General features: G+C 39.7%; 1 protein-coding gene across 3 annotated transcripts in view; it reads left to right on the top strand.

Moving 5' to 3' along the window:
* The window catches only part of POLA1 (DNA polymerase alpha 1, catalytic subunit), a 347,695-nt gene that overhangs the window by 163,188 nt on the left and 171,927 nt on the right, over nucleotides 1-12,580 (top strand). For all 3 annotated transcript variants that reach the window (XM_030575194.1, XM_030575210.1, XM_030575203.1), the window contains one exon: nucleotides 891-1,065. In XM_030575194.1, the coding sequence (XP_030431054.1) occupies nucleotides 891-1,065 (175 nt within the window). The remainder of the gene's footprint in view (nucleotides 1-890; nucleotides 1,066-12,580) is intronic.

Raw genomic sequence — 12,580 nt, forward strand, 5'->3', positions numbered from 1 at the left:
TAATTCCTCCTTCCATTCTGATTCATAGACTTCAAGGTCAGAAGGGACCATCATGATAATCTAGTCTGACCTCGTGCACATTGCAGGCCACAGAACCTCACCCAGCCACTCCTGTAATAGACCCATAACCTCTGGCTGAGTTACTGAAGTCCTCAAATCCTGGTTTAAAGACTTCAAGTTACAAAGAATTCACCATTTACACTGCTTTAAAGCTGCAAGTGACTTGTGCCCCATGCTGCAGAGGAAGCTGAAAAACTCTTAGTCTCTGCCAATCTGACCCCGGGGGAAAAAAATCCTTCCTGACCCCAAATATGGCAAATCAGTTAAACCCTGAGCATGTGGGCAAGACCCACCAGCCGGAAACATGGGAAAGCATTCTCTGTAGTAACTCAGAGTTCTCCCCATCTAGTGTCCCATCACTGGCCACTGGAGATATTTGCTGCTAGCAGGCTTTTCTTGTCCTTGCTTAGGAAGCTGCTCTAACAGTTACTGTAATGTGATAATGCTGATTTAATATAAGGTGATCCCAAAATGTTTGCCCTCTGCATACTTTTAACTGGGCTAATGGTAACAGTATATTTTCATTGTGTATTTCTGAATTGACAGATGGAACTGTTTACTCTGTCTATTATTACTGATTTGCGCACACAAGCTGTAATAATACAAGCTGGATTTATGTTCTTGAATTTACTAGCTAATGCCAGCAATAAAAGTAACCTATTTCTTCAGATTTCTTGAATTTGTATGAAATAAAATAGCTGAAGAAAGGAATCCACTGCACCCTTTTTTAAAAACATAGTTTTATAATGTTGAAACATCTAACCTCAACACCAACCCACATATGACTGATTTGTTTTCTCTTGGTTTGTTTTGTGTGTTCCCTTTCTTAGGATGGGTCAAATCTGAGTGCCAACCAGAGAGCATATGCTCCAGAACAGCTGCAAAAACAAGAAAATCTTACTGTTGATACTCAGTACTATCTGTCACAACAGATTCACCCGGTAGTGGCTCGAATCTGTGAGCCCATAGATGGAATTGACTCTGTTCTGATTGCAACATGGTTAGGTAAGTATCTAAAACTCACTTTATCCAGAGAGCATCAAGAGGCAGAGTGAGTGGAATTAATGCACGTATTAGCAGAACCACATTAGGGAATCTGTTGTTCAGGTCAGTCTGTGTTGGGGAGAGAAGAGTTAGGCTATATCTACACTGCAACTAGAAATTAATCTCCCAGCCTGGGTAGACAGACTCATGCTAGCTCTCTAAAAATAGTGTGTGCATTGCTACACGCCTGGCAACTTTAGCTGGCCATCCAAACTCAAACCCAGGGCTTTGGGCAGGCTTGGACTTGGGCAGCTAAACGAAATTGCTGCTTATGATGCTGCAGCGTTTGTTAGCTCTGCTTGAATTAGCATGAGTCTGTCTACCCAGGCTGGGAGGTACGTTTTCAGCAGCAGTGTGATAACATTCTCATACTTTGTATGACCTAGATAGTTCGGCAATGTGGATTAGTTGTATGCTTAGTCACATGAGTTGCCCTAGTGACTTGAGTGAAGTTACTCATATAAGTAAGTGCTCATCTGTATGAGTAAGGGTTGTAAAATCTAACTCTGTCTGACATCCTTTAGTTGTTATAAATGTCAGCGCTGTTGTTTCTTAGCAATTTAAGAAAATCTTGTGAAAACATATTACACAGTTACAGACTATGTGCTCTTTGGTATCTGTCCGGGAAAAAAGAACATTTAATCTCTGTTAATATCTTTAATCTCTAATGAAAAGGTATATCTTTTCAGAAATATGGCAATAAAGACATTTTTCCTAGGCTATATTAGGCAGGCGGCTCTAGTAATCCATAGTAATGGGTCCTTCCTTCCTTCCTTGTGTGTCAGGCAAGTGGAACAATCAAGAGAGAGACGATTACAGCTGCAGGTGCACACAGATTCACCCATTTTCACTCAGCCTGAAGCGGTGCAGGTGCCTGAGCTTTTCTTAGAAGAATTTTTTTTCTTTAGATGTCAAAAAAAACAGTAAAACTTATCCTAATCCACACAGAAAGGGCACCTCCACAGCTCCCTATTCAGAGGAAAAGTTCAATGTTTAGTAAGTTACTTGTAAATCTTCTCCAACAAAGGGTTTATTTTCTAGCTCTTTTATAGAAAATATCATGCAAATATGCATATACGTTATTTTTCATTTTATTTCCTCCCCAAAGCTGATTAATTGGCCGAGCTGATGGAGGTCTTACATTCAACTTGACTGCATTTCTGTGTCCGTCTGTGATTGCATATGTAAAGGGATACCCTTAGAACACTGCGTCCAATCTATAGAGCTCCGCAAATCTGCGGATATCCACTTCATATCCACGGGCCATGTTTGCAGATCATAGATCAGATGCAGATACAAATTTTGTATCCGTGCAGGGCTCTACCAATCTATTCTAAAATATCAAGGAGTATTCTAGGCATCAATACCAGAACCTTATTGATTTTGGAGAAAATTGGAAAATGGGAGACACACGAAGCCCCTGCCAGCTGTTTAGCACAGCCACAGCCTCGAGCACCTCTGCAGTTGTCTAGATCAAACTGATTGATAGCCCCATTAACACCTTCCAGCATAGCAATGGTCCTCTCTCATCTCTGCCCATCCTCTCAATAGAGTTTTACATGTTGACACCCTAATGTAACTGAGAGCTGAATTTGTCCTCACAGACAGACAGACAGAATAATGTTGGGGGAGTGGGGTGGAGGAAGAATGGGGGAGAAAGGAATGGGAGCATGCACACAGCCCCTGGCATGGGGAGAGCAGAGAAGGGGGCACAAAGAACTGCAGGTGAGGGGAAGATTGGGGAGTCCTGGTATGGGGGGAAAAAGGAAGGAGAGGCAGGGGGAAGGCAGAGCCTTCCTGCATGGGAAAGGGCATGATGAAGATTTTCTTAGTCCCTGCCATGGATGGAGAATGGGGAGGAAGGATAGTTTGGTGGTTTGAGCATTGGCCTGCTAAACCCAGGGTTGTGAGATCAGTCCTTGAGGGGGCTATTTAGGGATCGGGGGCAAAAATCTGTCTGGCGATTTGATTGAGCAGGGGTTTGGACTAGATGACCTCCAGAGATCCCTTTTTTCTGATATTCTATGATTCTGTGACCCTTCTATGGGGGAGGTACACAGAACCCCTGCTGAGGGGTTTAGACATTAGGGGATGCACTGAAACCTTGCTTAGGGTTTGGCTACACCTACTGCTGCAGTGTGACCACACTGACAGCTACCAGCGCTGCAGTGTGGCCACATTTGCAGCATTTGCAGCGTTGTTGGGAGTGATGCATTGTGGGCAGCTATCTCAGTGTTCAAGTGACTGCAATGTGCTTTTCAAAAGAGGGGGGTGGGGTGGAGCGGAGCGTGACAGGGAGCGTGGGGGAGACAGAAGAGAGTGGATTTTTGGAGCTGACACAGTGTCAGCTCCTTGCCTTGCAAGTTCTAAGGACTTGAAGATACACAGCACCAACCTTCAATCATTTAAAAAGTTTTGACCCCTTCCCCTACCCCTCTCTCATTCACTAAATGCAAATAGCCTTCAGACCAGATAAGCAGCTGCTCCAAAATGGACCCCCTCTTTCCCCCCCCCCCCGGGCTGCTTCTCTACTCAAGCAAACATTCCAAAGGAATCCCTCTGCCTGCCTCTGCTCAAACAGTAGCTGTGTTTGTTTTTTAGATAAGCAGCTCCGGGAGCCCCGAGTTCACAACAAAACAAAGAGAGGCGTTACAACAAAACAGTGTTATCTTTACTTAAAAAGCATTATGGGAAGGTTCCGGAGGTCAGTTACAGCATAGTAAGATTAATCACTGTTTGCACTGGCACCTCAGCACTGCAAGAGCTGCGCTATAGTCGTTATTCCCCAGGCCGAGGTGGAGTACAGCCAGCACTGTAGTAAGGGAGATACAGCACTGTATGTGCCTTGCCAGAGTGGGCGGGGAGTAAATTACAGTGCTGTAAAGCCACCACCAGCGCTGTAATTCTCAAGTGTAGCCAAGCCCTTAGAGGAGATTGAGGATGCTGTTGAGGGGGGGGGGAAGGAGAATGGAAAGGGGCACAAAACCCCAGGTCAGGAGATTGAGGGTACCTGATATGGGGTGAAAGAGGGCACACAGAACCTCTGCTATGAGAAATAAGGGGGGCATTATGGGAAGTGGGAATAGGGGTGCACAGAGGGCTATTGATATGAGGGGGAAATGTGGGACCCTGGTATGGGAGGAGGGAGAAATGTGAGCACACAGAACCCCTTTCAGGGAAGATTGGGAGGAGTTTCAGGAAACCCCTGAAGATGAGAGGATGGCACACAAGGAGCTTGAGGGATGCAAGGATCACTTGATGTGTGCAGTAAGCTTGCCCTATGTAAGCTATGAAGGATGCAATCCTCAAGTAAATAGTTATGAGCTCCCTAATGAGAAGAGAGAAATCTAGAGCTCCCTTACCAGGATCACATCCCTCACTGAAGGGTGCTCTAAAAAATCATATGCTCCCTTGGAAGAGGTAGGTTCTTTATCAGATTAGGAAGGAAGATAGAAGCAGTGTTAAAATAGATGTTTTACGCAGGGATGGATGGCTTGGAGGAAATTGGAACTCTTAATATTTTGCTAAGAGATATTGACAAGGCTGTGTCCTCCCATAATAGAATGTTAAAAAAATTAAAAGGAAATTGGATGGTGCCATTTTAACTATTAACTTTCAAGCTGGTGCTATAGAATCATAGAACCATAGAATCACAGGACTGGAAGGGACCTCAATAGGTCATCTAGTGCAGTCCTACTTTGATTGCAGTGGACTGAAGTATTATCTAGACCATCCCTGACAGGTGTCTAACCTACTCTTCAAAATCTCCAGTGATGGAGATTTTACAACCTCCCTAGGCAATTTATTCCAGTGCTTAACTACCCTTACAGTTGGGAAGCTTTTCCTGACGTCCAACCTAAACAGCGCTTGCTGCAGTTTAAGCCCATTACTTCTTGTCCTATCCTCAGAGGTTAAGGAGAACAGTTTTTCTCCCTCCTCCTTGTGACAACCTTTTATGTACTTGAAAACTGTCATCATGTCCCCTCAGTCTTCTCTTCTCAAATCTAAACAAACCCAATGTTTTCAATCGTCCCTCATAGGTCATGTTTTCTAGACCCATCATAATTTTTGCTGCTGTTCTGTGAATGTTCTCCAATTTGTCCACATTTTTCCTGAAATGCAGTCCCCAGAACTGGGCACAATACTCCAGCTGAGGCCTAATCAACGCGGAGTAGAGCAGAAGAATTACTTCTCGTGTCTTGTTTACAACACTCCCGTTAATATATCCCAGAACAATGTTTGCTTTTTTTTTTGCAACAGTGTTACACTATTGACTCATATTTAGTTTATGATCCACTATGACCCCAGCTCCCTTTCTTCAGAACTCCTTCCTAGGCAGTCATTTCCCATTTTGTATGTGTTCCTTCCTAAGTGGAGTACTTTGCATTTCTCCATGTTGAATTTCATCCTGTTTGCTTCAGACCATTTCTCCAGTTTGTCCAGATCATTTTGACTTAAAATCCTATCCTCCAAAGCACTTGCAACCCCTCCCAACCCCATTGCCCACAAACTTTATAAGTGTACTCTTTATGCCATTATTTAAATCATTGATGAAGATTCTTCACACAGTGTAGTCAACCTGTGGAACTCTTTGCCAGAGGATATTGTGAATGCCAAGACTGTAACAGGGTTAAAAAAAGAACTAGATAAATTCATGGAGTATAGGTCCATCAATGGCTATTAGCTAGGATGGGCAGAAGTGGTGTCCCTAGCCTCTGTTTGCCAGAAACTGGGAATGGGTGACAGGGGATGGATCACTTGATGATTACTTGTTCTGTTCATTTCCTTTGGGGCACCTGGAATTGGCCACCATCAGAAGACAGAATACTGGGCTAGATGAACCTTTGGTCTAACCCAGTATGGCCATTCTTATGTTCTTATACTGAACAGAATCAGACTCAGAACTGATCACTGTAGGATCCCCCTTGATATGCCCTTCCAGCTTGACTATGAACCACTGATGATTACTCTCTGGGAATGGTTTTCTAGCCAGTTATGTACCCACCTTATTGTAATTGCATCTACGTTATATTTCTTTAGTTTGTTTCTGAGACGGTCATGCAAGACCATATCAAAAGCCTTACTAAAGTTAAGATATACAACATCTACTGCTTCACCCTTATCCACAAGGCTTGTTACCCTGTAAAAAATGCTGTTTGGTTGGCTTGACGTTATTTGTTCTTGACAGGTCCATGCTGACTCTTACTTATCACGGTATTATCTTCTAGGTGTTTGCAAATTGATTGCTTTATTATTTGCTCCATTATGTTTCCGGATACTGAAGTTAAGTTGACTTGTCTGTAATTTCTGGGTTGTCCTTTCTTTCTTTCTTTCTTTCTTTCTTCTTTCTTTCTTTCTTTCTTTCTTTCTTTCTTTCTTTCTTTCTTTCTTTCTTTCTTTCTTTCTTTCTTTCTTTCTTTCTTCTTTCTTTCTTTCTTTCTTTCTTTCTTTCTTTCTTTCTTTCTTTCTTTCTTTCTTTCTTTCTTTCTTTCTTTCTTTCTTTCTTTCTTTTATAGATGAGCACTATATTTTTCCCTTTTCTCGTCCTCTGGAATCTTTCCCATCTTTGACTTTTCAAAGATAATCACTAATGGATCACTAATCATTATGTCTGTGTCCAGTGGAGTGCTGACTTTCGAGAATGCTGACCTTGCATATGAGTTTCAGAACAATCAAAAGAAAATTCAGACCCTACAGTTCAGAGGCAGTGGACATTTTGGTAATGGCCCAGATAGAGCAGTTGAAGATTTAATCTTGTATTATCCTGAGGCAAAGAAAGACAGAAAGGTTTGCTGAGTTATATCCATTTGTTTTCAAAAGCCTAAAAAATTCTTCAGAAGATTATGCTAGCCTTATAGATATAGGACCGGGTTTTCAAAAGTATTCAGTACCCACAATTGGGGATCAAAAGATATTTCAGTTTCCATTTAGTCACTCCAAAATGTAATGGCTAGATTTTAAAAACTGTTCAACGCTCTGTAGATTCTATTGTTTTCAAATTCATAAACTGCATTTTGCAGCGCAATTCAAGATGGAAATTTTTATTTTTGGTGTATGATATTTGTACAACAGAGATTTTTTTTAAGCATCTGTAGCTCTGCAAGACTGATCATCCATATATCTATTGCAACATCTTGTAAGATTAACAACCAAATATGTTCAGTTTGATATCTCCATGCCCCCGAAGTTTCCTTATTTTGCAGCATTTTATCAGGAATGTTCTCTAGCATGTAAACTGTATTGGGTGGTATAACCAAGTCTTTTTTCCAAAGACCCATATGAAAAATAAAAATATAATTCTCACATAGTTGATCAGAGTTCTATCATAAATCTTTGAGTCATCTACAAACATTCCAGGCTCTACTTAGTTATTCTGGGATCTTTCTGCAATACTGGAGGTGACCTACATATGTTTGTCTCTGGAATCCAACAGAAATTTGTTTTTATAGTGGCTAGAACGTCTTATTTAGCCTCATCAGGTAACCAGACAAATCATTTGACTCTTAAATGTCTTCTTGTTTTTACTTAGGCTATGTCTACACTAGGCAACTGTGCTGCTGTAGTTAGACTCTTATTACAGTGACGGACGAGGTTCTTCCTTCACTGTCGTAAATCCACCTCTCTGAGAGGTCATAACTAGGTTTATGGAACAATTTGTCTGTTGACCTAGTAATGTCTACCCTGGGGCTTAGGTTGGCTTAACTGCATCGCAGACGTTGTGACATTTTTCACAGCGCAGAACAATGTAGTTAAACTGACCTAAATTTGTAGTATAGACCAGCCCTATGTGTCTCAGTCTCTGTTACACAGGAAATCCTGGCTTTCTGTCTTCTTGCAGTGGATCCAAGAACATTTTCTGAAGAAGAAACCCTCCCTTCTGGATAAATTTAGGAAAATATTGTGTCTGATGGATTAAACTTTGCTGATCTTTTCAAATAGCTGGATCTGAATTGAGCCACTGTAGTGAGAAATGTCATGTGAACCAGATGTCTTTGCAGAGCAAGTGATCAAAGAGCCAGAAACATCTTCAGACCTTCTGTTTTACAGAATTGAGTCATTCTCCATTTAGCGAATGCTGCAGTGGTGGCTCACCTCACTAGTCATGGCAGATGAAGTGTAGCCCTGCTCAGGGAGACATTGCTTATCTTGAAATGAGCAGAAAAGATTTTCTGTGATGTTAAAGCACTACACATACTATGCTGATGATTTCAGTCTCAGAGCAGACTAGTATCAGAGGGGTAGCCGTGTTAGTCTGGATCTGTAAAAGCAGCGAAGAGTCCTGTGGCACCTTATAGACTAACAGACGTTTTGGAGCATGAGCTTTCGTGGGTGAATACCCACTTCGTTGGAGCAGACTGGGTCAGCCACTCTACTTTAAATGCTGGAGAACGGAACCTCAGTCCACAAGTGTTACACCAGAATTGCAGAATGTAGATAACTCTAAATAACAGAGATGTTTGCTTATAAGTTCCATCTGTAAGTTCTCTTATCTTTGGACTTGGAGTAGGGGGAAGAGGAATCTGACTAGTCTTAGGGATGTATAGATTTACTGTTCCTGAAAATCACAGCAAACTCTGTATGTTCCTTCCTTTTTCCTTTCATTATTCCAAAGGTCCTGAGAGAGTATCAGTGACCAAATGAAACTGATTTCCACAGCCCCAGTGTGGCTCTGAATAAATTGGTTTGTGGACCTGACCCTATTGTCATCACTCAGTTCCATTACGTCCTCATAGAAGCAACCTATTGTCTCTCTAGCACCCATCTAAGGAGCCTATCCAAAAGGGTTATGATTTGTGGTACCTTGATTCTGAAGTGCTATGCAATGTCAACATACTTCTTGAGTCTGAGGAAATTAACGGAAGGTAGATTGCTGAAGAACCTTTTCCAGAAGACAATGAGTGTCTCCTTTTTGGTGCAAACTATCTGACTTCTTTAGCTTTCTCCAATGCAACCTAGAGCAAGATCTGTTTCAAGTACCATTTTCAAAAGGTCAACATTCTCAAATTTATTTCTGTCCTAGGATCTACTGAGTGCGTTTCTTTCATCCCTTTAGTAAGGTGTTTTCTAAAAGCAGCCAAGCAACTGAGATGGTAATTCTATGGAGTTCACTCCTCCTTTGAAGCTTACTGGTGTTTAAAAGCCTGTGTGAATTACTGACACTGTTTGCTGCGTAAAAGGGAATTTTTCCCATGTCTGTATAATTGATTTCCATGAGAAATTTCAGTGGTCTATAGGCTTGTGCAGATACTGGTGTTCTTTATTTGACATGCAAACAGTTTTGCAGCATGTTAATTTTAGGAAAGTTGCTTTTCTAGTTCCTGTTTAGTTTGGTAATGGTGACTACTTTTTTCAGGAGATTGTTTTTACTTCTGGTAATCGTTGCCTGTCTTATTTGTTCTGAGGAGAACCCTTTTGTATGGGCTATGTAATGTAATTTTATAGAAACTCATTTTAAAGATAGAACATTTTTTGAACTTTGTCCTATAGGAATTACCAAAGCAACTGCCTTTAAAATTATTTATTTTACAGCTCCCCAAATTGTGCTACTCTCTTCACTATACATATAAATTGTACATGGTTCTTGCCCCCAGAGAATTTACAGTCTGTTTTGTCATATTATACAATGAAGGGAAACCACATCTGTGGGTTTGAGTAGGAGGGAAAGGAAAGACAAAGCAATATGATTATATTTCCTAACCACCACATCCATGAATTGATCAGTTTTAATTTTAATAGATCTTGGTTAGTCAAGATTTATTTTTAAAAAAATAATAAAACTGCTCAGCTGTGCTATTCACATACTTTGCTGAGCAACCTTGTATTCCACAATATCTTAACTGGAAATCAGATAAAGTGTGTGAGTTAGCAGCCCCTTATTTAAATCTCTGGATGCTGTGAATTTGGTATCAACTAAATAATTCTCTTGTGATGGTCAGCATTTGTTAACAAGGTTCAGGCCCTTGCTTGAAGTGTGATTTAGGGGAGACCATGAGGGTTCTTTTTTGGAGAGCAAGCATGTGGTCTCTCTCTCTCTCTCTCTTTTTTAATTTTATTTATTTTTAATTACAAACGGGTCCTTAGTGTGTGATAAGTACATTTAAAAAGAGAGAGAGAGAGAGAGAGAGAGAGAGAGAGAGAGAGAAAGTAAAGCATTACTGTTTGAGAATAGTCTTGCTCTGGCATAGAAATGGACTGGATGACTAAATTGATGTGTTCTATCTTTAGCCGCTAATTCTGTAAACCTTGTTTATAGTAGTAATACTTGCATTTTCATTTTTTTTCTTTACAAGATCAAAGTTTAATCATGCCAGTGTTTTCATTATATATAGGTTTTCCTTTTAGGATGTCTATTCAGTCAAACAAACAATTTAACTTAGCATTATAGTAAGATCCCTATTATCTAAATTTAAGCAATGTTGGTAAGGTTATTTGGGCATTTGTATAACGGAGCATTACTGGCAAAAAAGTCTCTAGGTAGAGGAATTCTTTGCAGTGTATGATACTGAGGGTTTAGATAATCAGAATCTTTCCATGCCTTCAGTATGTATGGAGGTGAATGCTGAAGTACATTTCCACTTACCTGACGTGATTCTAAAAGAAATTCACGCCCTTCGTCTCTAGGTGGCAGCACCAGATACTATTTTCCTTTTGTTTCACAAAACCTCTAATGAGCAAAGGTATAAGTATATAAACTTTTCTGTTTGCATAGCTTCCAAAAAATGCTGATTTTAAGACTAATCTCAATTTTTTAAAGATGATAATTTTTGGTAGTCTACAGAAATCAGTAAATCTGTTACCCTATCTCCTGTAGTTGCCCTAAAAACTGACACTTCTTATGACTTCTGCTTTGTTTATGTTCACCACTGTAGTTTTTGGAGGAAAAAGCTGCCCTTCCCCCCACAGTCACCTACAAAAGTTTTACCTTCAAATTATTTTAGTAAGCAGACCAAAACAGTATAAACTTTGGTCATTCATTTAGTATTTTAAAACAGCAATTATAACTTCAACGGCAATGTCCAGACCTTTCTTTTCTTGTGTATTTCTGTCATACAAAGGTAAATCTCTTTGGTTTATCTTCACCATTACTTAATTTCTGAAGGTTTTTTGTTTTTTTGTTTTTTAAAATCATGAATACATCCTCTCCATTTTTTAAGGCTAAAAAACTGGCCTGTAGTCGAGAGCCTTTAATGATAGTAAAGTGTTCACTTTGAAACTAAATCTGAAATAATTGGCAAGCCCATATGATTTTGCCAATGTCATGGAAAGATAAGAGTCAAAAGCAGAAGTTTATTGCTTACAACTCTTGGGGCCTTCTTTTTCAGAAAAATGTACTACAACGGGAAGAGGAGCAGTTTTTCCATTCTTTAAATATTCCATGCTGTGGTTTTGTTTACCAAAATAGGGCATTCTGCCTTGCTGTGGAGGATGCAACTTGATATTCTGAAATGGATTAAGTATCCAAGTAACAATCCGTGAAAGGAAATAATAGATAATATAGGACCCAGTTCAGCAAGAAAATCAATTAATATAGGCATGTTTTTTAAGCACCTGATGAGTCCCATTGATTTCAGTGAGACTGTTCACATGATTACGTAAGGTTTACTTTGCTGTATCATCACCATGATTCTTCTTTTGTTTTCCCCAATCAAAATAGCTAGTCAAATGATAGATTTTTTTTAAAAGTAGAAGAAGGTTACCTATTTATTTGAGTTTTTACCCATGTGTCTCTACCTACCTTGTCCCACCACTTTTCACAACCTGAATGTTGGAAAATCAGAGTTTAACTAAAGTCTGTGGACTTCATCAGAAAGGGCAAAGTATGATATCCCTTCTTTAATTTTTATTTAGTGAAAGGGTTTATCTGAGTGTAGTGAAAGATTCTTTGAGCAAGAATTAAAGATACTTTTGTAATTGGAATTTACTGCTATTTCTACATTAAAGTAGCCATCACTACCTTTTACTCCATTTCTACATTTCCAACAAAGAGAGAGTGTTTATATTGTACATATGTCCTTGCACTCATCGTTATTGTCTTAGACCTCAGATAGACCACCTTTTGTTTTTCCCTCTGAGAATCTGTCATATGAAGAAAATGTTGAGGAGGAGGAGAGAAATTTTTAATAAAACTTTTATCTACTACTTGTCTTGCAGAACATTTGTCTTTTTCAAAGTGTACGGATGAACTTGTTTTTTAAAAAAACATGCTGTCTCTCATAAGGGACCCTGTGTACCATGGAGTGTGCAACAGCTGCTATTAGAAATGTTCTTTTATTTCTAATGACCTGTAAAAATCTATACTAAGTTTAAAAATCTAATCTGGTATGATGTTAGTCTTTATTCATGTTAATTGTCTTTGTGTGTATATATGGAGGAAATTCTTCAAATGCTCGTCTGGGATAAGTTTTTAATTGAAATTAAATAGGTTAAAGTGGTATTTTGTTTGCAATACACTTCTTTCTTTTGCTTAAATCTGACC

Source organism: Gopherus evgoodei, chromosome 1 (assembly GCF_007399415.2).
Source record: "Gopherus evgoodei ecotype Sinaloan lineage chromosome 1, rGopEvg1_v1.p, whole genome shotgun sequence".
NCBI lineage: Eukaryota > Metazoa > Chordata > Testudines > Testudinidae > Gopherus > Gopherus evgoodei.